The 23,831-nt window shown below is 37.3% G+C and overlaps 1 protein-coding gene across 5 annotated transcripts in view; it reads left to right on the top strand.

Moving 5' to 3' along the window:
* LOC131427059 (protein CREBRF homolog) overlaps nt 1–22,087 on the top strand; it is a 44,863-nt gene extending 22,776 nt beyond the window's left edge. Inside the window, exons 1-6 of one of the 5 annotated variants that reach the window (XM_058589953.1) lie at nt 60–1,048; nt 12,141–13,786; nt 18,610–18,818; nt 18,943–19,213; nt 19,370–19,495; nt 19,562–22,087. In XM_058589953.1, coding sequence (XP_058445936.1) covers nt 12,196–13,786; nt 18,610–18,818; nt 18,943–19,213; nt 19,370–19,495; nt 19,562–19,665 — 2,301 coding nt within the window. In that variant the 5' untranslated portion in view covers nt 60–1,048; nt 12,141–12,195 and the 3' untranslated portion in view covers nt 19,666–22,087. Of the gene's footprint in view, nt 1–59; nt 1,049–12,140; nt 13,787–18,609; nt 18,819–18,942; nt 19,214–19,369; nt 19,496–19,561 lie in introns of those variants that run through there. The other 4 variants (XM_058589956.1, XM_058589954.1, XM_058589955.1 and 1 more) reach the window with 4 other exon arrangements.
* The last annotated feature ends 1,744 nt before the right edge of the window (nt 22,088–23,831 follow it).

Genomic DNA, 23,831 nt, shown 5'->3' with positions numbered 1-23,831 from the left:
CACGAATCGTCATTGCTCACGACTAACTGTGAGTGTGAGGTTTGCCGCTAAGTTTCGCATTCGTTGCGAGTCAGTCGCGTTCAGACGTTGATAAACAAAAGTTGAGTTTACTCGTGAACTGAGTTGAAAATCTTTGCTACATCATAACAAATTTGTTAGTGCTGCTATGTTATTACAGTGTGAGGCGTGAAACGTTGCTCTAAGGATCTTTATAATTTGAAACGTGTAGCTGTAACCACATCGGTTGGTCCGGTAGATCGTTTAAAGTCGAATCGATAACACGTGCTTATCGGTTTTATGCGGAAGTCGTGTTTAACGCTGCGATGATTTGAGCAGAAATAGGCCTGGCCTGTTCTGAGGTTTTGTTTCGAAAGTATCTCGTTTTACTTCATCCAATCAGGTTGGCACGATTTTGAATCAAATTTGATTAGCGAATGAGTGCTGATTTGTAAAGGAGCACAAAGGAAGAAACGTGGAACTGGTGGTGGCGGTGAACGAGCCGATTTAAAGAGCAATGGCTGCCACAGTTGAAGCGTTCAGGCGCTGAGTGGTCGATTGTGTGCTAATTTGTGCGACCGATAAGCAAACGGTCAGTTTATCTTATCAGCAAGACACTTTGTATGTGAAAGTGTGCGAAAAAACCAATCGACGAGATGTGATTAATTTGTTGTTGTTTTGAAATATTTTAGAGCTCGGTCATGTGAAAAGAAAAAAGCTCACAGTGAAACGGTGTCGCGACAGAACAAGACGAGATATTTCAAAAATAGATTACAAAGTAAACGCGGAAATTGTTGAGCGAACCTTCGCAAAAAGTTGAGGTCGTGAAAAAAGTATAACAAGTGAATGAACCTATACCTATTGCCAATAAAAAAACATTTTTAGTATACACGCAGAAGCTGAAAAGAAAAATACCAACAGAGGTGACTACGGCAATACTAAGAACAAAATAATAAGACGACGAGGAGGCATCATCCTCATTTGATAGACCAGATAGACAAACAGCCACGCTTGGTTGTGTGCTGTTCTTGGAGCGTTGCGGCAAGTGGATGTAAGTTGTTTCGCGGGAATTCTTGCCGCCACTTATTTGATCTATTCAGAACGAGGGTGAATGAGTGAAACTATACAGAATAAATATGATGAGCCAATTGATAACCTTACGGCTGCATCCGAGAAGTTAACAAACTTTTCCAAGGACGACCGAATATTTATATCGGGGAGGTCCGAGGGTGTCGCTCATCGTGCAAGGCGGATATTTTTGGCGGAATGGGGTATTTATTTAAATCACTCCGATCGGTGGAGATCGGCTATGGTGTGTTTGGTGAGGCGGCGGATACAATTTGACATAATTTATCTACACGGTTTCGGTCAGGCGAAAACATTGTAGTTCGCAGTCAAACCGGAATTTTTGTGAAGAAAACACTATGCTAATTTTTGCTTGTAAGGGCGGCTTATTGGACTTTAGACTCTTGTGAACCACGATTTTACAAGTTGAAAGTCGGATGACGAATATTATGTTCTTCACGACGAAACAGTTTTATCTTGGCAATAAAAATTAAGGTGCAAACATTTATACTTGTTTAAATTTTCTCAACACACTTTCACTAGTATATTTTATCAGTAAACACAAAACAAATGCTGTCGTCCACCTACAAGATTTGCAAATTTGCAAAACCCTCCAACGTAATCAGTATATGTGTTACTAATTCATGATCACACAAACAATGATCGTCTTCGGCAGTGTGCTGACCTATTTCGATAATCTTTTCCCCAGACGTAGTTCCGCGTATTTTGCTTATCTTTTGTCGTTCATTTATTCACAGCTGATGGAATAGAGAACATAAACACTGATAGTGGTACTTGAGAAGTTCGTCCTCATCCTAGCGATTAGTGAGTGGCGGGAAAGTAGCTTGAATTTTCTCGTTTTACTAGTTTGAAACTTATATCTGGTGTATGTTTATAATATCAAAAATAAGTTCCATTTTTATCCGAATGCTCAACATTTGGTTGTCCTAGTACCACAAAATCAGCTCGGTTGGTAGTATTTTGATATAAAAATATGCATCGTGATGTCGTTGTGCAATGCCACTGAAATGAAAGGAATTGGATTCCGCCAAATAACTATTTTCGTTATTTACTACTGTGGGTAAAAAGTAGTAAGACTTTTGAATTATATTTCTTATTCGTCGTAATTTTTTGTCCTATGTTGGTACGTCAAAATATTAATTAGTGTTTAGTATACGTCTGTCTTTCTGAAGTATTAAAAGTCCAATCGGCGATTTTTACAATGAGTGAAATTATTCAAGAAAGAAGAATCAAATTTCTGGTTCCGAAACGTTCAGAATGTTGCAAAAGGCCTTCGGTGATAATTATATGTCACGAGCAAGTGTTTTTGATTGGTGCAAGTTGTTCAAAGAGGGTTGACGACAAACCACGTTCAGGACGGCCATCAACATCAACTAATGATGAACACGTCAATAAAATCAAGGAATTTGTTCTCGAGAATCGACGACTAACAGTCAGAGATCTAACTGGAATCGTTGGATTGTCGAAAGGATCAGTAAAAACCATTTTGAAAGATCTTTTGAGCCTAAGAAAAATGAAAGCACGATTGGTACTAAAATCACTGCATTGATTCGTCGTGATTTTTTCGCCAAAAATTCAGGCAATATCGTTCTACAAACACCGTATTCGCCTGATTTAGCTCAGTGTGATTTCTGACTATTTAGCAAACTCAAACAACCGCTCCGGGAAAATTTGAGTCAATTGAAGACATCAAACGTGAATCGTTACACGCATTGAAGGCTATTCCGGAAATTGACTTTAACAACTGTTTAGAGGATTGAAAAAAACGTTGGCTCAATTGTATTGGACCGGGGGATTAGTTTGAGGGGGGCGAAACAGATTTAGAAGAATAAATAAAGAATTTTGAAATTATGAACGAAGTCTTACTATTTTTTGCCCACAGTAGTACTGTTTTGGAAGATATATTTGAACCAGTTGACAATGTCAACAATAATTTATACAAGGTAAGTCAATAAATAATCAATAAATATCGACATAATACCAAACTTTTACAGTTGTTCAGTATATGTATCTGATTCACTTTTCTTTGCGATTTGTCTTCGACTCTTCAGTGCATAAACAATTTGTGTTCCACTGTTGCGTGGTCAATTTAAACCGCTAATGTACTTACTGACGAACAGTGGTCGTCAGTAAGGACATTCTTCGATTCTTGAAAAAATAACCGAAATCGGTTTGTTTGGCCGTCTACTGACAAAAACTATCAATTGGAGAAGATTTTAAGTCGATTTAGAATTTTTATTACGATTTTTGACTTTTTCACATAGAAAGGTTATGCAATCACTGACGCCATCTATGAGAAAAGTTAGAAAACACATTTTCATTTTTTTGCACATTTTACCCTATAACTCCGGAACCGAAAATCGGATCCATATAATATTCAGGAATTTTGAATGAGACCACAAGACCTTTCATTTGAATCTAAGTTTGTGAAAATCGGTTCAGCCATCTCTGAGAAAAGTTAGTGCAAAAAAACGTTAGTTACATACACATACGCACATACACACACAGATACATAAACACACACACACACATACACACACACACATACACACATTTTGCGTACTTGACGAACTGAGTCAAATGGTATATGACAATCGGCTCTCCGGGCCTCGGTTCAAAAGTCGGTTTTCACAGTGATTTCATAACCTTTCTAAATGAGAAAGGCAAAAAGACGTAAAAATAATTTAACCCAGAAAATATGCCTTTTCCATGATAAAAATGTGGTGGTTATTGGTAGCTCTTGAAACCCCCAAACGAATTGTAACTGGTTCGATCGGAAATATGAAAAAGGTGTTCTTTCAAAACCTAGTTTTTCATTCATGGGCATCGTAGAAAAATCCAAAACTCAGAAAACCGAAATATACAGTAAATTTACTCGCATATTTTACATTTTAACTCAGAAACCTTCCCCGTTTAGCAGCACTTGACGTGTTTAATCTTACTGTTACCTTGGAAATGGGCAATAAAAGCGATACCTGAACAGCTTTTTTCACGGGAAAATGCAGTTTCTTCCTCTCGAATATCGTTCAGTAATTAAAACTGACATCTTTTGACATCAATAATAAATATTGTACGGTACGAGTACATGTATTAGGAATGAACCGGATAAAAACACACAATCTTCGACAGTACGGTACCAGTTTAAAGTAAAATGCCATTTTCATCTATTACCTAACCACTAAGCAGCCGTAAAGTTTTGATGCACTCTATTTGTGTGACTGGAGCCCCAGCAGTGTTTTACGCGTGTTTCAGATCAAATTCAGCAGCTAGAAGTTCTATGTGGAAGATCTATAATAGAGCAGAAACTGGAACAAACGTATCCCCAGCAAACCGTTCTAATTTTATTTATTCGACCAGTTCTTCTTCCAAATTTAAAACTGGTCTACGATTCAGTTCAGTTCACGACTGGAAAATTTTAAACTTTTTCTAACGTTTCGTTAATTTATCATAGTCTTCTTCAGGGCTTGCTACAAAATTGGAGTTAAACTTTTTATTGGTCCTAGCATGCATTTGTTCTCTACTTACAAAATGTTTTGTTCACTTGTCTGTGTTTTTTTTTTGTTAAAAGTAGTTACAGTGTTATTGTCTTTCATTTTATATTGCTTTTTTGGACAGATAATTATTTCGTCTACTTTTCGTGTAGAAATGTTCAGTGTCAGAGTTTACTCTGATTACTCAGATTTTTGCCTAATAATTCAAATCTGCAATGTGAAGCTCATTACACTCGTGTCTCCATTCGTCACTTACGAACCATAATGCATCAACTGTTTCCATAAATTCAGTCGCCAAAATTTACACTTCTGAAATTCCCGACAGAAAATATATCCTGGTCTATGACACTGCGAAAGCTTTGAAATACAACACCCACTCGTCGCGTGGGATGTAGACAAAGATAATGGGGGCTTTATTTATTGAATTTGTCCGCCTTGTGTCGGCTATTCTCAACATAATAGACGATTCTAAATACATTCGCCGAAAATGGGTCCAAAAATAGAATGGTTCGAATATAATGCTAAGCAGCAGCAGGTAATGGAATGGAGTAGGGGTGTAGTGCTTGTGATAAACAACCACTCGTCTTAGGAGGAGGCAGTTTCCCTTTTTGTTGTTGAAGAAAGTTGTAAATTCTTGAATGATTTAGGATAGGAAAATATAGGAAGTATAGGAACTAATCCGAGAAGAAATTCTTCGTGATGAGACACTCGAATATACTTGAAAATGTGCTAGATTTTCCCATGTAGAGTAGAGCAGTTTATTAGGAAAGAATTATTTTATTTGAGCATATTTAGATGCAAATTTTAGAAATCAAGTAATTTCGTTAAAAGCCGTTCGTTGAAATATTCAAAACTCTCATCCTAATTTGGTATATATTTGAAAATATGAATTAAATTTAACTCTCATCCTAACTTGATAACTTGCCGCTATGTGTTTTACACATTACATTGGAATTTACGATAACACTACGACTAGGCTGTAGTAGAATAATCCAGCCACAAGAGAATAATAAAAAAATATACATCGTGAAATAAATATTATAATAATTGAATTACTTAGTAATCCAGATATAACTCAAATAATATTGTAAACAATAATTATATTGTTTTACTAATTGACGAAATGTAGTTTTAGCATAACAAATCGGCTGAAAAGTTCGTATCGTTTCTATGAGAGGGCGCCACTAGAATTTAATCCATACCATTTTCAGTTAGTACCAACCTTCAAAAGATACGTGTATAAATTTGACAGCTGTCTGATTATTAGTTTGTGAGATATTGCATTTTGAGTGAAGCTACTTTTGTTATTGTGAAAAAAATGGAAAAAAAGGAATTTCGTGTGTTGATGAAACACTACTTTTTGATGAAAAAAAGTGCCGCCGATACCAAAAAATCGCTTGATGAGTGTTATCCAGACTCTGCACCGAGCGAAGCAACAATTCGTAAGTGGTTTGCAAAATTTCGTACTGGTCATATGAGCGCCGAAGACGATGAACGCAGTGGACGTCCAAAAGAGGCTGTTACCGATGAAAACGTGAAAAAAATCCACAAAATGATTTTCAATGACCGTAAAGTGAAGTTGATCGAGATAGCTGACACCCTAAAGATATCAAAGGAACGTGTTGGACATATTATTCACGAATATTTGGATATGAGAAAGCTTTGTGCAAAATGGGTGCCGCGTGAGCTCACTATCGATCAAAAACAACAACGAATTGATGATTTGGAGTGTTTGGAGCTGTTATATCGAAATAAAACCGATTTTTTTCGTCGATATATAACAATGGACGAAACATGGCTCCATCACTTCACTCCGGAGTCCAATCGACAGTCAGCTGAGTGGACTGCACGCGATGAACCGAACCCAAAGCGTGGAAAGACTCAACAATCGGCCGGTAAGGTTATGGCGTCTGTATTCTGGGATTCGCATGGTATAATTTTCATCGACTACCTTGAAATAGGGAAAAACCATCAACAGTGACTATTATATAGCGTTATTAGAGTGTTTGAAGGACGAAATTTAAAAAAAACGGCCTCATTTGAAGAAGAAAAAAGTTTTGTTTCATCAAGACAATGCACCGTGTCACAAGTCAATGAAAACCATGCTGAAATTGAACGAATTGGGCTTCGAATTGCTCCCTCATCCACCGTACTCTCCAGATTTGGCCCCCAGTGACTTTTTCCTGTTCTCAGACCTTAAGAGAATGCTCGCTGGTAAAAAATTTAGAAGCAATGAAGAGGTAATCGCTGAAACTGAGGCCTATTTTGAGGCAAAGGACAAATCGTACTACAAAAATGGTATCGAAAAGTTGGAAGATCGCTATAATCGCTGTATCGCCTCTGATGGCAATTATGTTGAATAATAAAAACGAATTTTGGCAAAAAAATGTGTGTTTTTATTAAACTATACGAACTTTTCAGCCGAACTGTTATTTATAAATTGTAGTCTAAATTCTATAAAACAACGGTAATTATTGCGATACAGACAAATTTCAATCTAAGTGGTTTGAAAGCAGAAAGAAAAAATGACAAGATTGACTTGACGAATTCCATGAAGAACGGGTGCTTTTTCCTTCTGAAAATTGAAAGGATGAACAAAGATAGCAGAATTCCAAGAAAAAATCACAACATAGGCCATTCTTGATGTATGATCGCCTCGATCACCAACCATTTAATTAGTAAACTTTTACGACCCTTCTGTCGGTAACAAATGTGATTTCTAATCGTTCTAATCGTCTATGATTTAGCTGGAATTTACTATCCATCAGTTCTCTCCAGACTCGTCTTCAATATTGCATCATTGTACATTTGCAGTCAATAAGGTGGTACTAATGCAAACAAAAATTGAATTCCCACGGCGTGAATCAAATCAATACTGCTACTAGCACCTAAATGAAAGAAAAATTCAAATAGTTTTTTGGAATCGATTTTGTGTTTCTCAGAAGAACCGAATTTTGAATTGATTTCGTGTTAAACAAATTGAACTGCTTTTCCCTTTAATGCAAAGCTTCTGCTACTGAATATTGTCACAGATTCGATGCGAACGGCATTGATTTCCCTTTGATAAGAAGAATCAGTTTTATAATGCGTGTTACAGTATCCGCTCACTCACTCGGCATATAGGGCGGTTGGTGGTTACGCCATGATCACGGAGGCTCTACAATTTACCTCGTGTGCGACTGATTAGTTTTCAGTCATCTATATATGATACATTAATGAATAGTTAACATCGATGATATACAGTATGAAAACATATGGTGTGATGCGACTTCCTTGAGGTGCCGCCCGATGTTATGCCAAATGATCAAGATACATAGTTTACAAGTTTAAAATACATCGAAAGTCGTACGACTGGTCAATTAGGATTTGAACAAGCTAGTTCCATTTTGGCAATTGCAATTTGATAGTCGAGGGCGGCTGATAGATCCATATCATCCTACAAACGATTCTCTTGTGGGAAAGCGATTATAAGATTATCAGCTATCAAAGATGCACAGTTAGATCGCCTGGGAATGAAACATTGTTGAGTTGAGCGATGTTGATTTGATAGCCTTTATTGATTTGTAGTAGCGTTCAACTGCAGTGCGTCTTGAAAGGGGGCACGTAGTCGAAATCCTCATAATCGTTCAAAGCAAAAATCTCGGTTGATTTTTCAGAAGGCCGTAAGAGTAAGTAACAGTTTCTCTTCGTTCACTCTCTCTTTCGATTATTGTGATGTGATTAAAAACATTTTCTTGGATTTCACAGTTCAGTTTGAAAGTCGAAAGTTTCGGGTATCATTCTACGCAAAAAGTTAAGTGATAAACGTGTAAACCGCTTGGTAATTGAAGAAAAAGTAATTAAAGAGAAAATGTCACTTGAGACTTTTTTTTATAAGAAACGAAAAACAAATAACCAAAGATTTATGATTTTATAACGACACTTTCGTAAATAAGGTACTTAAAACACTAGTCGTAATCACAAACAAATGAGTTCAAACATCGATCAGTAGATTACATTTTTCTACTAGTAATTTCCCACCCGATAAAACTGCCACTGGGAAATCGGATTTCCCGATCTACCACTCTCAGTTTCAAACTGTATAACTATCATGAATTATGGCTGCAGTACCATCACACCTCTACTAATGCTGCGAATTAACGATCGTGTCTATAGAAGCTAGAACAAAGGAAAATTGATACGCTCGTGCAAAAACGTAAACAAACTACGGGTAAAACTGCAACAATGTGACAGAAACTGTTCGACGGCGGCGCGTGTTTGATTGGCGGCTGTTGATTGAGCGGAGCATGGGCGCCGTGATTGTTTATCAACGGTTTGGTGAGGCTTTTGCTTTCTCACCTCGCAGTCCCACCAGCTGTCCGGTCATACGGTGGATGTCAAGTTCAAGGCTTCGGCAATGAATGTGCCTTCCAACACTATTTACTTTCGGCAACGAGTCGTGCGGCTGACGGGCATAAAGAAGAAGCCGATGGTTCGGTAAACCAAAACTAATACTGTAGCAACTGGTGATGTTATGTTTTTTGTTTTTATTTTAGAAGCAATAAAAGCTACTCGACCAATACAGATCTCGTCTACAAAAAAAGGGCATAATAAAATTGATGTCTGAACGCCCCCATTTTTATTCTACTGTTTAAGACAACACTCGTTAATCAAAAGAAGTAGACCGTTGTCTAGCAAGTGTTACAATCAATATATTTCAAAGGGTAGAGTGACAATATAGAATGACTAAAATAGGCTCAACGCCATATCGTCACTCCACGTTTACAACAGTGTGAGAGGCTATTTGTTTTTGCGGAAGTAGTTCGTGAAGATTGAAAATGATAAATATGTATAATCCGTACCGCTCCCATACAACACTTTGGTGCTGCTTATTCAATCCAAGTTTTTCGAGTTGTATCTAGTATGCATTTTATATTATAATTTACTTAGAATTCTGTAGTTGTTTTGTAGTTTTAATAATGAGCAATATAAATGTTTGAATGTAACATGGAATTCATCGCACATGCATTTTGGGTTTTTCTATTATACAGTAATTTTTTATGTACAGAAATGTGCGTTGTTATCGTTTTATAACGTTGTGACGACGGACTTGGTTGATTTCATATGGACATCAGCAATTTTCGTAATAGAGTATAAATATATGTCTAGTGCAAAAAATTAATTTATACTTGGGGGTCCACGAAGATCCCAATGGGACGGCGATTTAAAAAGGTTGGGAATCACTACATTAGATTGAGCCAGAGTATTCACATGCTATATTGCCTAGTTGCCAAGTACCAAACTCAAACTCAAGTGAGCTAATCTGAAGAATTTGTTTTAAGTAAGCGATGCAAGGATAACGGCTTCTGTAGTAATTTTAGCTCCAATAGATTGACTTTAAGAGTAAGATGAAAATAGGTACATTCGCTTCGAGTTTTGACGTCGCTATGAAAGTAGTGTTTAACAGTTTTCGAACTATTTTTTCTGCGATATTTCTTCGTACAGCCGAAGCAAGGATATTGTATCCTATTTTATCACAATTCGTTGATTAAAAGTCGAGTAATCGGCAAAATAATATTGCGACTCTACTAATGAAATGACTATTAATACAATTTGGTTCGGTAAGTCGCTGATAGCTGCCATAAACTTATGGTGTTTTCTTTCTTAAATTGCACTACACCGGTGTAGCGGAGATTGCACTGAAACCATACATATTTGCCAATTACACTAGACTTTTTGGCACCGATTCCACTGGTGTAGCACTCATCAAACGTTCGATGTAACTCTGTGCAACCGTTTATTGTAGTCAATGGTTACTGGTTATGTTTTCGTTCGTTTATTCATGCCTTGGTGTTATATTGCACTGGTATAGTGCAATTTGTAAACTCCTAATCTCAGAAATTGCGACGAGCATGCTAGGAGTGTCATCTACAATCATGGATCGACCTAAAATCTGCCGGACTATCGACTCTGACTCCAAATCGTGACGACAAGTAAAACCAATTGGCAAGAGGATGATTTCACAAGCTGTTTATAAATAAATTGACAAAGTTAGATTACATGGTACACGATAATGAAACCTATGTCAGGGCAGACTTTGCACAGCTTGATAGAGATATTATACGATAACTATTTTGTGTAGAAGAGTGAAATTCCCATATCGACTTGAATCATTATCCAAGAAATTTGGGTACGGGAGTGCTTGAAAAAACGTTTGTTGCCTTTCCTTTGTTTCGTCCTATTTTGGTGGAATTTGACATCTTACCATTACAGAGCAGAGGCCAAGACCGTTAATTAAACAAGACGCCAGAGCGGAAGGCGCGAAAGACAGCTTTAAGAGTTCAATGCCAACAAGCGTACTACGGCGAGAAAAGTGACCAAGGAGACAGTGCGAATCTTGATGGAAAGAGTCATGCGAAAGGCCCGACAGTTTGCATTCATTGTAAAGAAAGTATGAGAGAATATCGTTTTTTATCTTTATAAACTGAATTTGGAAATGAAATGCGATGAGATTTTTCAATAAAAAATCTGAACGGTTTTCACAGCCGATAGCGAAACGTGAAAAAGTTGAAAAGAAATATGTGCTTTTGCACAAACAGAGCACATCGTCGAGATATCATTAAAGTGCTACAGAAACAGTGTAAATAGAGGCGTCTGCTTAGCGTTTCAACTTGAATTGCTAGGTGCCAATGGTAGTTCTATTGGTACTGCTAATAGCACTGATGCTCCGAAGGCGAAGCGTGAATATTGATGTTGTTCAGTAACGCCATATAAATGAATGATGGCGTGAATAGTGAACTGTTTCCCCATACTCAATGCATAGGGCTCGTCTTACCAGCCAGGTGTCATATGTTCAAGCCCCAACTTGGAAGGATTCTTAGTGTCAGTAGAATCACTAGCCATGCAATAATTCTGTACGCAAAGAATCGGCTTCGAAGTCTTTTAAAACAGAAGGGTCAAATTTTACAAACGGAATGTGATATCAAGACTTATTGTATCATACTAGAAATCAATGAGAGCGCTTCTCCCACAAGCAAAACGATTGCAACGAGATCCAAGGTAATACACTTATTTTATTACATAATACAAGATAATACACTTATTTTATTTATATACAATGTACGAAGCTAAGCCGGTTCTTGTCTAGCCTTTAGTATCTATCAAAAACCATTTACGGAAATAAACATGCGTTAATCAATGCTTCTTGGAACTTCAGTCTTACAACGTACCGTTTCCGTTTCATTCTGAGTATGATTACAAGTTAGTAAAGTTTTGCCAGAACATGTTGAGGTACAATTTAAATTGTTTTCCAAGGCGAGAGAAATCGTAAAAAAAATATGCGAAAGACAAAGGTTCCTAGTAAATGCCTTACGGAAATCGTGATCATGTTCTAATATCTAAGTTCACCCAACGGTCTAGCGTCACAAGACTTCCTTGTCTTATATTCTGTGGGATTCATTATTTAAAACGAAACGGTGAAATATCACTAGAACCATAAAGTTATTTATTTTAATCATTTACGACTTAGATTACCGAAAATAGTAAAATACTTTAAATTTACTAACTTTTACCTTTCTCTTATTGCAGAATCACAGTCCCCAAAACTGCTAGGTTATTGGAAGTGGTTTACACAAATCCGGATATGAGTGGTGTCGGGGACGGTCAAGGCACCACCAACGGCGGCAGAATCCGCTTGTCCAGCATTCCGGAGTTCTACGATCAGTCCAGCGTAAGCAGTTTCAACACCATTAAACTCGAATCGGCTTCACCCAGTCCGTCCCTTAGCACTACCTCGATGATGGATGCATTGAGTAGCAACCCTATCCTGACCACAGCTTCAGTGCCGATTCCGTCTCGTAACGCCAATCAGAGGGCGTTAGTTTCCGATCTGTCCGAATACGTCTTCGATATTGAACAATCTCAGTCTCCACAACTTCTGCAGGATATCAGCTTTGTGACATCGAGTAACAGCTCCGGCTTGCATACGTCCACGCCAGTGGATACTATTTTCACCTTGCAAAATATTTCCGAAAGTGGATTTTTGAGTGACGGATTTCAAATCGGTGCAATGAACGTGAGCGGTTTCGGTCCAACCGAAATGTGGACAACCGATTCATTCGGGCAAATTGTATCGCCATCATCAACTGTATCCTCCGTGACCAACGTCGGAGGCCACGCGGGACAATTCCATATGGATGAAGACGACATATATCAACTGGAGAAGGATGAGCTAATAAGTGGCCCTACATTGGGAGACATTTTTGCTACAGATCTACTGAACGAAGATTTCATGATGTTAAATCCGTCACTCAATAATCCATCTCCCAATCTCAGTGGCGATAGTGGAAGTGGAAGTGCCATTCATTTATCGCCTAGTCTTCCACAGCAAATTCTACGTTCCACTACAAATGCAAGCACGAATAATAATATGATTATGACACTGGGGAACAATATGCAGCTATCGAATGATTTATTGCTATCAACTACCTGCGATATCTACGATGATCCTATTCAAGTATCCACTTCTCCGTACACAACCAACAACATAAATTCGCCCGCTGCTTTCTCGCCCGATAGTCACAGCTCCAGTCCATCGTTGGGTTTCTCTCAAACAAATACCCCTCCACCGCAGAACCATATGCATCAGCAGCTACAAATGAATGTCCTAAATAATAATCGCATGATCAAAGTCGAAAGCCCAGAGCAAATAAAAACTCAAAATGCAACCAACAACAATCTGAGCCGAAGCCCGGGCAATGTGGCACAAGTCCAGTACAATCCAAAGTATTCCACTTTGCAACAGTTGTTGATGAGCAACACCTCCGATCGAAATGGAATGATTCTGGGCCAATCCGTGCCAGGGAATACGTCCTCTATATTAATGAACGGAACGTCGCTCAGTCCGGGAGGATTCAGTGGGCGACGCATGTTACACCATAGGCATGCCCAAATCGATCCGAACAATGCAAGCATTACAACAGTTGGAGCCACCAGTGGCGGAACTATGTCCAGACTATCATCTTCGGCACCGACACACATCGGTGTTGACTTGATGATGTGGCAGCGACGAGAACCAAGGCCGCATTTACTTTCAACGGGCAGTTTGGTCGAAGCCGGATCGACATCTTCGCTCAGCACCGGTAGCGTTCTGAGTCCAGAGGCACCAGATTTCTCACATGATGAAGGATATTCCGACGATAGCGATCATTACGAGGATTACTCGAGTCACGATGGTGAGTTTGTTATATTTAATGAAGTACTAGTAACATTAATAAATGTTGGAAAACCTTGCCGCCTTAAAGTTCCATCCATCCATAAATTAAAAGGAGAAAAGATTGTTTCCTTTGAATTCCACTTATGATGTTTCGACTCTTCTCAACTAATCTAATAAGCTAATAAGTTTGATGCTTACTAGTAATTGTGTGATAAATGCTGGAGATTAAATTACTATGATCGATAATTGTAAAAGTATAAACGTACAGGAACTATGAATAAATCTCGCCTTCTGTTGGAAGGTGAAGCTTATATAGTTTTGGTTTCAGAACAATATCTTCAAAAAGAAAACTTCTGTTTGTACCCAAGTCTTCGTTTCTTCATTCAAGAATGATTAATCCCCGTGGAATGTTTCGAGCGTATCTACTTGCAATTAAAACTATTTATGTATCTCTTATATCTGAGCTCACTACTCCAGATATTTGTGCGGTTCCAGATAGACTGATTATTGATGGCATAGACAGTAAAGATGTTCCTTGTTTGACATATTTGCTTCCCAACCAACCACCCAGCCTAGCGATGACTTCAAATAGTGTGTATCATACCGTTTTTGAGTTGCATAAATGTGCACGAAGTTAACGTAGTTGTCCAATTTTTGCGAGATCTTAAAGTGATGGTATATTGGGCGTCACTCTCTGCTCCGACCAAATTTCGCATGAGTTGGTACTTTGGCTCATCCCTGATGAACATTCGATCATTCGATATTATTACATAATCCCTGGGACCTCTATGAAATGAGTTTAGTGATTAGATTTTGCGGGTATCATGTAATAATTGAATCTCTAAATTTACTTAAATAATGTTGTCAATTGGTAAAAAAGCGGGTGGGTAATGTCACAGACATAACTGGAGGACGTGAATACAAATAAAACTGACATGAATCTTTACACTTCCGAATATAGATAAAAGATCCCTTGGTATAACATTTCTCTTGTGGTATTTGACAGACTTCGCAGTCGATTCTTAATGTACAGAACAATTGCATGGCTAGTGATACGATCCTACTAACACTACAAATCCTTCAAGGTCGGGACTCGAACATACGAAAACTGGCTAGTAAGACCAGAGCCCTATGCATTGAATCGCAAATAGATAATGTAAATAATCGTTTGTATTAGCTGATCAATCTTGTAACTTTGACTGCTTCGTTTCCAGAATTGTAACGCTGTACTAAGTACGACATATTGTAGACAAACATATTCTACCGTACATTTCAATAATACGAAACAAATGGGAGTAAAAAATATAATAAACAATTTTTTAGTAGTTTTTCAGTGGGTTTATATACGCAGTACAGAAAAACTTCGTATAATGCTTAAATGGTTCTATGATCAAGAAACTGATTTCATTTTCAGAAACCAGCAGTTCTTGAACAGAATTCTGAAGTTAAACTCCGAACCTACATAAAGGACCTGAATTCAGTTTCAAAATTTAGTTCCAGAGTCTATGTTCCGAATTTAGTTCCAGCTGGAAATGAATTCTGAAACTGAATTTTGGAATAAACTATGCTCAGGAATTGAATTGAATGATGAAAATTCTGATTCGAATTCAGATCTAACATTTAGTTTTCATATTCCGAATTTAGTTTCAGAATTCTGCAGTTTAAATCCCAAATCAGAATTCTGGATTCGAATCCCCAACATAAACTACGGAACTAAATTCAATTTCAAAAACTAGTTCTAGAATCCAGAATTATGATTCAGTTCCGGAGTCATTCAGAGTTTTAATTTCTAAGCCTGTAATCTGGAACTTAAATTTGAAACAGAATTCCAAATTTTGTTTAATTCAGATTCAGGTGAATTATAATCCAAATTCTGAATTCAATTCCAAAACTCAGTTTTAGGATTTTGTTCCAGAATCCAATCCGAAATTTAGTTCCCGAATCCAGATCCAGTATTCAGGAGTTTAACAACGCAAAAGGTCTATTGTTGCCACTGTAGGTGAAAGGTCCACGACCACGACGTCGTCGTCATAGTATAAACTGTTTGTAAAATTTGCTCATTTAGCGTGGCGAACACTTGCAGATGTCATAACGATCGACTCGAGGTGCCACCACGATTTGTGGGTCGCTTTCACATAAGACACAATTTTGGGTGCAACATTTTTTTCACGTTTGATTTCTATTTTGCTGTTGACTAAAGTGACAAGTTTGTTTTTGTTTTATCCCGATCGGATTCTCGCGTGATTTATGCAATATGGAAAAAAGTTGTCTTTATAACTTAGGGAAATCGTGTGATAAGTGTTAAAATTATTATAATTGAAATATTTCTATAACAGGCAGGAATACTTTTTTTTTATCGTGGAGTGGAACGTTTTGAAAGATAGCGGCGAATAATCGAGTAGGCGGCAGTACTGTCTCCAACGCATAGCAAATTTGAAATTTACAGAGGTTTTTGAAAAAATTTGTTCGAGTCTGTATATCTGTTGTTTGTGGTATGTCATTACAACATAACGACAACTTATTTCAAACTGATCTACAATATGTCGTCACAACTGCGCTTTTGAGTCATGCAAGTAACAATCACTCCAATTTTTTGAGTCACAAATAAGCAATTGTGTGACTTTCTTGAGGAACTTGATGGAATGCTTGATTAAATGCTGAACTTCCTAGACTAAGGAAACTACGCAGACAAGCTTGGAATCACTGACGCAGAAATGGATCTTGCGTGGAGGCTGTTAGGAGGAGTTTCTATGACTGAAGCTATATCACAGACATCCAAGTAGAGACTTCAATATGTGTAAGAAATTTAATTGTTATTTGGCAAGGTGATCACCAAGTAGCCATTCCCAGAAAGTATGGACGCACTTTGATTTCGCTGTAAATAATTCACAAGTGTTAGATATTCAAATTTTATTCGATATACTGATAATATTAGACTACAACAACAGAATATTATTCTCATCATTTGCTACTTAGCCATTGTAGACTAGCTGGCGCACCTTCTTGCGAACGTTCCTCATTAAATTCCGTACAGACTTCTTGGCGACAAGTTTTGACACTTTTTTCCAATCTTTTTCGAACTGTTGGATGATTTCGGCTGCCGAGACATGTTTCCTAAGATGTGCCTTCGTTAATGCCCAAAATTCTTCAATTGGTCGATGTTGTGGGCAATTTGGTGGATTCATGTCTTTTGGGACGAAAGTGACATTTTTGGTAGTATACCATTCTACCGTTGATTTCGAGTAGTTGCAAGAAGCAAGATCTGGACAGAATACAACAGGATCCTTGTGGCTTCGAATCATGGGTAGAAGTGGTTTTTGTAAACATTCCTTGATGTATATTTCGCTGCTCATTGAAGCAGTGGTGATGAAAGGTTTCGAAATCTTACCGCAGCTACAAATTGCTTGCCAGACCATAGTTTTCTCCCGGACTGGTTTAACACTTGCCCTTCTCGCACCGTATAATATTGTGGTCCCTAAAAGGATTTGTAATCGAGTTTCACGTAGGTTTCGTCGTCCATGATTATGCAGTTCAAATTTCCACCAAGAATCGTACTGTGCAGCTTTCGAACCCTCAGTTTGATCGATGCTTCTTGTTTCGGACTACGTTTTGGTTGTTTCTGCTTCTTATAGGTTCGAAGATTCAAACGTTGTTTAGCACGAAGAACATTTGACTTCGAAGTGCCCACTTTTTTGGTCACATCCCGAACTAAAACCTCCTTCTTTTGCTCGAACGCCTTCAGTATACGTTTATCCAACTGAGGGTTAGCAAGACCTTGTTTTCGACTCGTTTTCGGTTTATCCTCAAAGGTGTTATCCTCACCGGACTTCCTGATTGAACAATTGCGAAATGGCAGCGGTTTTTGGTTGCGTTAATACTTTCTGGGACAGTCTTTATAGAGGCGCTTCGAGCAGCCCTGCAATTGCTTATGGGCTCTTGCGTTCTAGCTTTGGTACAAAGGTCATTCATGAGTGCAAAATCGTACGCAACGGTGATTTTAAACGTATTTTCTCTCGCATGCTTTACACATTTTTTTTGAAAAAGTTTGTACTAGCTTGGACGTCTATTCTCTGTGGCTATTCTGTACAGTATACGATTTCCACTGAAGACCGAAAATAGATGAGAGGGTAAAGCCAAGAAAGCACATAATTTTGAAACTACTGTTCTACTTTCATCTTTGACTGGATATAGATCTCGTTCTCTTTATTTGCAAGCGGAGCTGAGATTGACATTTATTTTTCGTCCTTTTCGTCAATGTAAATCATTTTTAAAGTAACGATAACTTGAAAGCGAAAACATGAAAGTTTGTCAAACGGGCGGTTCTCAGTTGGATGATCGTGCTTATGCTGGTGTCTGCTGTCGAGAATTGAGATTACAGTAATCTATATCATTAGATGTATACTGTTAGGTGTTCCAGGCAGAAATCATCGCGAATTCTGTGTGTGGTGCACGTGCTTTAAATGCATCTTAGATTTACAGTCGACTAGTGCAATGAATGATTTCATTGGGCCATTCGTTACCACTGCTAACTAGGTGGATGAAACACTAGAATTTTTCTTGGGTGCGTATTCCGAATATGCCAAGCATTATTGCAGTACTCTCGTCAGAGCTCTGACTGGATATAGCAAACTCAATCATCATATGACTTCTATTCAGCGTACTGAGATTTGTTTGTGTGACTACGATAACGGTACTTGATGTTACCGTTACGTCATCCTAAATTACCCTTAAAATATTACTGTATCTTGAATTGCGATCGCGACTGTTCTAACCGAACAGCGTTGCGAAAACTGATCATCGTTTAAATACCTAATAACAATGTGTTTTGTATTCACTTTACAGAAGACTCCGACACTGAGGACGCCGGTAGAGCGTCCGGCGGAACGCCATCGAGTTCCAAGGCCAAGCGGTACTTCTGGCAGTACAACGTTCAAGCCAAGGGTCCGAAGGGTCAGCGACTGGTGATCAAGACACAAACAGAGGATCCGCACGTACTGAATGAGGTGACCGATCCAGTCTTCAGCCCGAATTGCTCGGTTCGCGGGATCAAGGTTTGTAGCTAGAATCCATCGTGTTTGCTGCCGATGGCCATTATAATCCTAGACGCTGGCCACCGTCGCGCTGTCTCGGGATCAGATTCCAATTAAAGTATTTTCTCTTGATAATTCTCTTAAGAACCTTCGTTTACAGCACAGTGGAAAGGCTCGCAAGGGTGATGGTAACGATCTGACGCCTAATCCGAAAAAGCTGCACAGTATCGGAAAGGAACTGGATAAACTTGGCCGTGTTATCAATGATATGACCCCAGTCAGCGAGCTTCCGTTCAATGCGCGGCCTAAGACGCGTAAGGAGAAAAACAAACTAGCTTCCAGAGCCTGCCGTTTGAAGAAAAAAGCCCAGCATGAGGCGAATAAGATCAAGCTTTACGGTCTGGAAACGGAGCACAGTGAGTATTTGTAATAATTCCTAGTAACATTACATATTGAATATGGATAAAAAATTCTATTCAACACTATTGTTATAACAAATAAAATTAATCATTTCCGTTTTATGCTACTGTAAGAATGAAATCATGAATATTATTTCTTTTTTTACAACGCAGAGCGTCTGATTAATGGCATCAACCAGATGAAATTAATCCTGGTTAACAAATGCAGTCAAAATCCTGGCGGTGAATCTTCGGATGAGTTGAAACAAACGCTCGATGGACTTGTCAAAGTTGCCACGAGTAAGTTTTTGTAGTTTGAATTTGGATTATTTCATAGTCTCGTTTCTAACATTCATAATATTACAGAAATCAAAATTGCTGGAAATTCAACAGAGTTTGTGAACAAAATTTTGGAGAACGTTAAGGCCGGCAACAATATTCCCATTGATAAAGTGCTGGAGGATTTTTAGGAACGAGCGAGTCTAGATGAGAAGCATGGGTATACAATCCAAGCCAGAAGTATCACCAACGGAAACGATTTGAATGATGAGACTGTAAGATAATACTAGACTCTAAGGAACGAAAGGATCATTTATATCTTTTAATTATGCTATATATATGAAGTACAGTAATCAGTCATACACAAAGAAAAGTGCACATCGGATACTATTTACCCTATTTTTGTATGTACACAATCGAGCACAACAAATACAACGGCCATCAATTGTGATTATTGGAACACTACTTAGGAAGCAAGCCACGGTGGCGGCTGAATGATATCAGGGAGTGAGAATATATTTTTCCAGTAGTGATCTTTCATGACTAATGGGAGGGCCAGTGAAACTGACCCTGTAAAGAAAATCGGTGATATCTGATTGCGGTTCAACCGAGTGATAAAGCAAGTAACGGGATGGTTGGTAGAAATAAACCCAGAGCTCTGCCCTGTGTCGGTTTGAGGAAGAGAAAGTAATGCGAGTTAAGCGGTAGGCGAACAGTGCTCCTTACGATTTGTTGAGATTAAATGCTCGAAAATTCTTAACGTTTAACACTATAATCAACTGCTTTGGTTGGATGCTCGCCAAGATGCTAGATTTAAATCTAGTGCACGTTTTTAGATTTCAATGTAGCAGCTCGGGGGATAGCATTGCTAGAGAAAGAAAATAATAAAGAATGTAACTGATGATAACTTATGTACCTTATATATTCATATGATTAACTATCCTTTAAGCTCGTTTGTACGATTATCGCGAATAAGAGAATTTATTACGAGTGGTTGCATTAAGAAAAACAATGGTAATAGTGTTGCAAATGTTTCAGAGCTGGCGAAATTTTATTCTACAACCATATTGTCTATATTGATTAGTTTCGACCTCCTTGTTGCACATTGGGGCATAGCTTGTAATGACCAATGCGAGTATATTTCTAGATTTGAAATAGGTTAGCCATTTCTTATTTCATTTACTTCGGAAAGGTGAAAATGATGTGTTTTGTTCTGTAAATTACAGAGAGTTAATAATAGAGTGTTAACCATATTTCTCAAACGGAACGTAGGAAAGACGATGGAATGTTTTCACTTTTTTGAAAATAGCTGCTCTCTCTCTGGACGGTGTGGGAATGTTTCAGTAGCAGTGATGCCGACTTCCAGGTACTCAAATGTGTGAGAAATTTTGGTATTGTCCAGCAATTGACTAGACGCGATATTCGATGGCAATTACCCTCAGTTCAAAGTGTGCATTTATGAATATCATACCACTGAAACATTTTCCTTACCCCGGAGAGTTGACACAATGGTTACATTTTAAGTTATGTTCAAGTTTTCCATTTTGTATTTTTTAGTTTGTTCTAATTAAACAACATCTGTGATTACCTTTGTTAGTGAGTGTCTTTTTGGTTTTTCTTTTTATAGCGGTAGGAGTTAGTTCTATATAAGGTTTGCATACTTGTTAAGAGTGTAGGATTATGGAATTTAAAATCGCTTTCATTGGCGCTATTGGACAAGTGAAGATTTGAGAAAAATAGGATATTGTACTGTTCCTTACAAATATGAGTATGGCTTGGAATACAACACTGTCACGGCATAGGCTATATGTTCATCTTTATCCTTTGTTCACGGAGCTGGGCTCAATTATGATCAAAACCCGCATTTCATTGTGTTTTAAAAGATTGTTTATGTATTCGCAGAACCTAACTAATAGGAGGGATATTCATTTCTTAATTTAAACTACAAACGCCAAAACAGATTCGAACAGATACAGCGAAGGGAACATTTTGCAAAGATTGAATGTAGAATTATGGCAGGAACCTTAGCGTATATCATATGTAGGTACCTGTAGGACAAAACAGCTACAAAACAGATATTTAGGAATCTACAATTAGAATTAGAGTACACTGGAAAAATCATCTGGTCAAAACCACTACCTCAAACAAATTGACAAACTCTATCGATAGCACCGAAAGTATGTACCAAACATATATAACGAAACTAAATACTGGAAGTATAGTTTTGACCAAACCGAACGAAGCAGTAATGATCGGTACCGAAAAACAGAGTTAGTCAGATGCCATAAGCTCCAAAAACGAAACAAAACACAAATAGGTATGTCGTTGTGAACGCATTATGAAAAGACTCGGAGTGTCGCCACCATTAAATGATTCCCCAAATGGGGTGTACACATTTTTACTCAAGATACAAATTTGAAATTTTGAAAAAAAAATCCAAACCTGAGTAACTTCATTCACTTCATTGGACATATACTTGTCAGTAGATTTTAGCATAATACAGCTAATATTCTGAGACAAAAGCTTATATATTTCATATAAAATTGTAATAGCTGTGCTTATGTTGACTAAGATGATATAAGCATTCAAAATAAAAAGCCTAAAAAACCGAAAGTGTGCTATTTACAAAAGAAATCATGCCCTGAAATTTTCTGATAGTTTGTTTGACCTGCATTATTTACTTTGTTTCAGTGCTATTGATGTAAGTAATTTTATTTGTTATTAAGAATATTCGTTTGAACAAACTTGGTTCATAAATCTATTTATTTACAATCAATCAACAGACACAATTTGGCCCAAATGATAATTTCTAATGATATTCAGAAAATTTGAATATATTCTGCTTCGTGACAGAATAAAATCATACCCAGATGAAACACGGTTCTACGATCCGGGTTGCATATTAACACTCCTAATACCAAGTCTAAAAAAGTTACGCGAAGCACCAAGCCTCAAAAAAAGTTGGAACGGTAACTTTGAGCTATCATAGCTCAGTTGTTGCTTGATTAATTTCGATAAATTTTACACCCTCGAATTTTGTGAAGTTTGTAGATTATTTTAAGTATATCATTATTGACGAACGTTTAGGAAAAACTAATGAAAATCTGATTTTTCCCGTTCCAAGTTTTTTTTCAAGCTCAAAACGTGCCCTATCTGCATTCATGCGGTACCTGCATCGCGAATCGGATATTGAGAAGCTCAACTTTACCGAGTCATAACTTTTTTGTTAGTCAACCGATCTTCAAAATTTGTTCACCATTGGAAAGGTACTACTTCCAGAAATAAAATGCACTGAAAAAAAACTAAAAATAGGGTTTTCTACCCAAAGTTATAATGAAAACTGTACATAGATGACCTAAGAAAATATGAGACTTTTTACAATGATCGTAAATATCTCGAAATTCAAAGCGATAACCTATATATTTTCACACATTCGATTGCTAGTGACATCAGCTACAATTTTCGCTCAACTACCATCCCTGCACAATCAGAAGAAAACATTAAAATATCGATGAATTTATATATATATATATATATATATATATATATATATATATATATATATATATATATATATATATATATATATATGAATTTTTCATTTTTTTCACATGTTTGTATATAACTCAAAAATTAAAGCTATGACATATACATTTTTTTGAATCAAAATATTGGAATCATTACCAGAAACAATGTATTGATGATCAAAATTATATATCCGTTCAAAGAAGCTCAAGAAATTTGGTACAAATACAGAGAATTTGTATTATTGGGAAAATCAAATCAAAACTTTTAAATTTTGTGACATATATTTTTTTAATTATTTTAGTTCGAAATTTATTATAAAAAAAAATTTACAAAAAAAACTGAAACTTGGATTGCACTGAAAATTTTAAAAATTTTAGTAAATAACCTAAAACTCTAAAAATAGTTATATTTTTGTATTGGACAATCGATCCAAACAATTTTTATGCACAACCCAAACGCAATTGATAACTACTAAAATTCTGATTTTGTTGTAGGTTTGCCGTAGAGTCTCAAAAAATAGGTAAAAGATCGGAAATTTTAAAATTTCCGAGTTTAATTGCATTGCACAGTGGTCCGGATCCACAATTTAGAGGGACAAAAACATTTGTGGCTTAACCTTATACTTTAGAGCTATGATGTCTTCAAAACAAATTATCAGTGAAGATAAGCCATATGTCGAAGTACATGGTATTAGGGTGGCTCTTATTACTAAGGTGATCCAAAACTTATTTTCCGGATGTATTGAGATATAGGACTGCATTCTTCGGCAAAATTGTAGATAAACTTATATCGAGCAGCTTTGCTGAGGACACCATAGTAGTATCTGCAA

The sequence above is a fragment of the Malaya genurostris genome, chromosome 2 (genome assembly GCF_030247185.1).
Source record: "Malaya genurostris strain Urasoe2022 chromosome 2, Malgen_1.1, whole genome shotgun sequence".
NCBI lineage: Eukaryota > Metazoa > Arthropoda > Insecta > Diptera > Culicidae > Malaya > Malaya genurostris.
The sequence above is the reverse complement of the archived record's forward strand: the minus strand, read 5'-3'. Positions and strand labels throughout refer to the sequence as shown.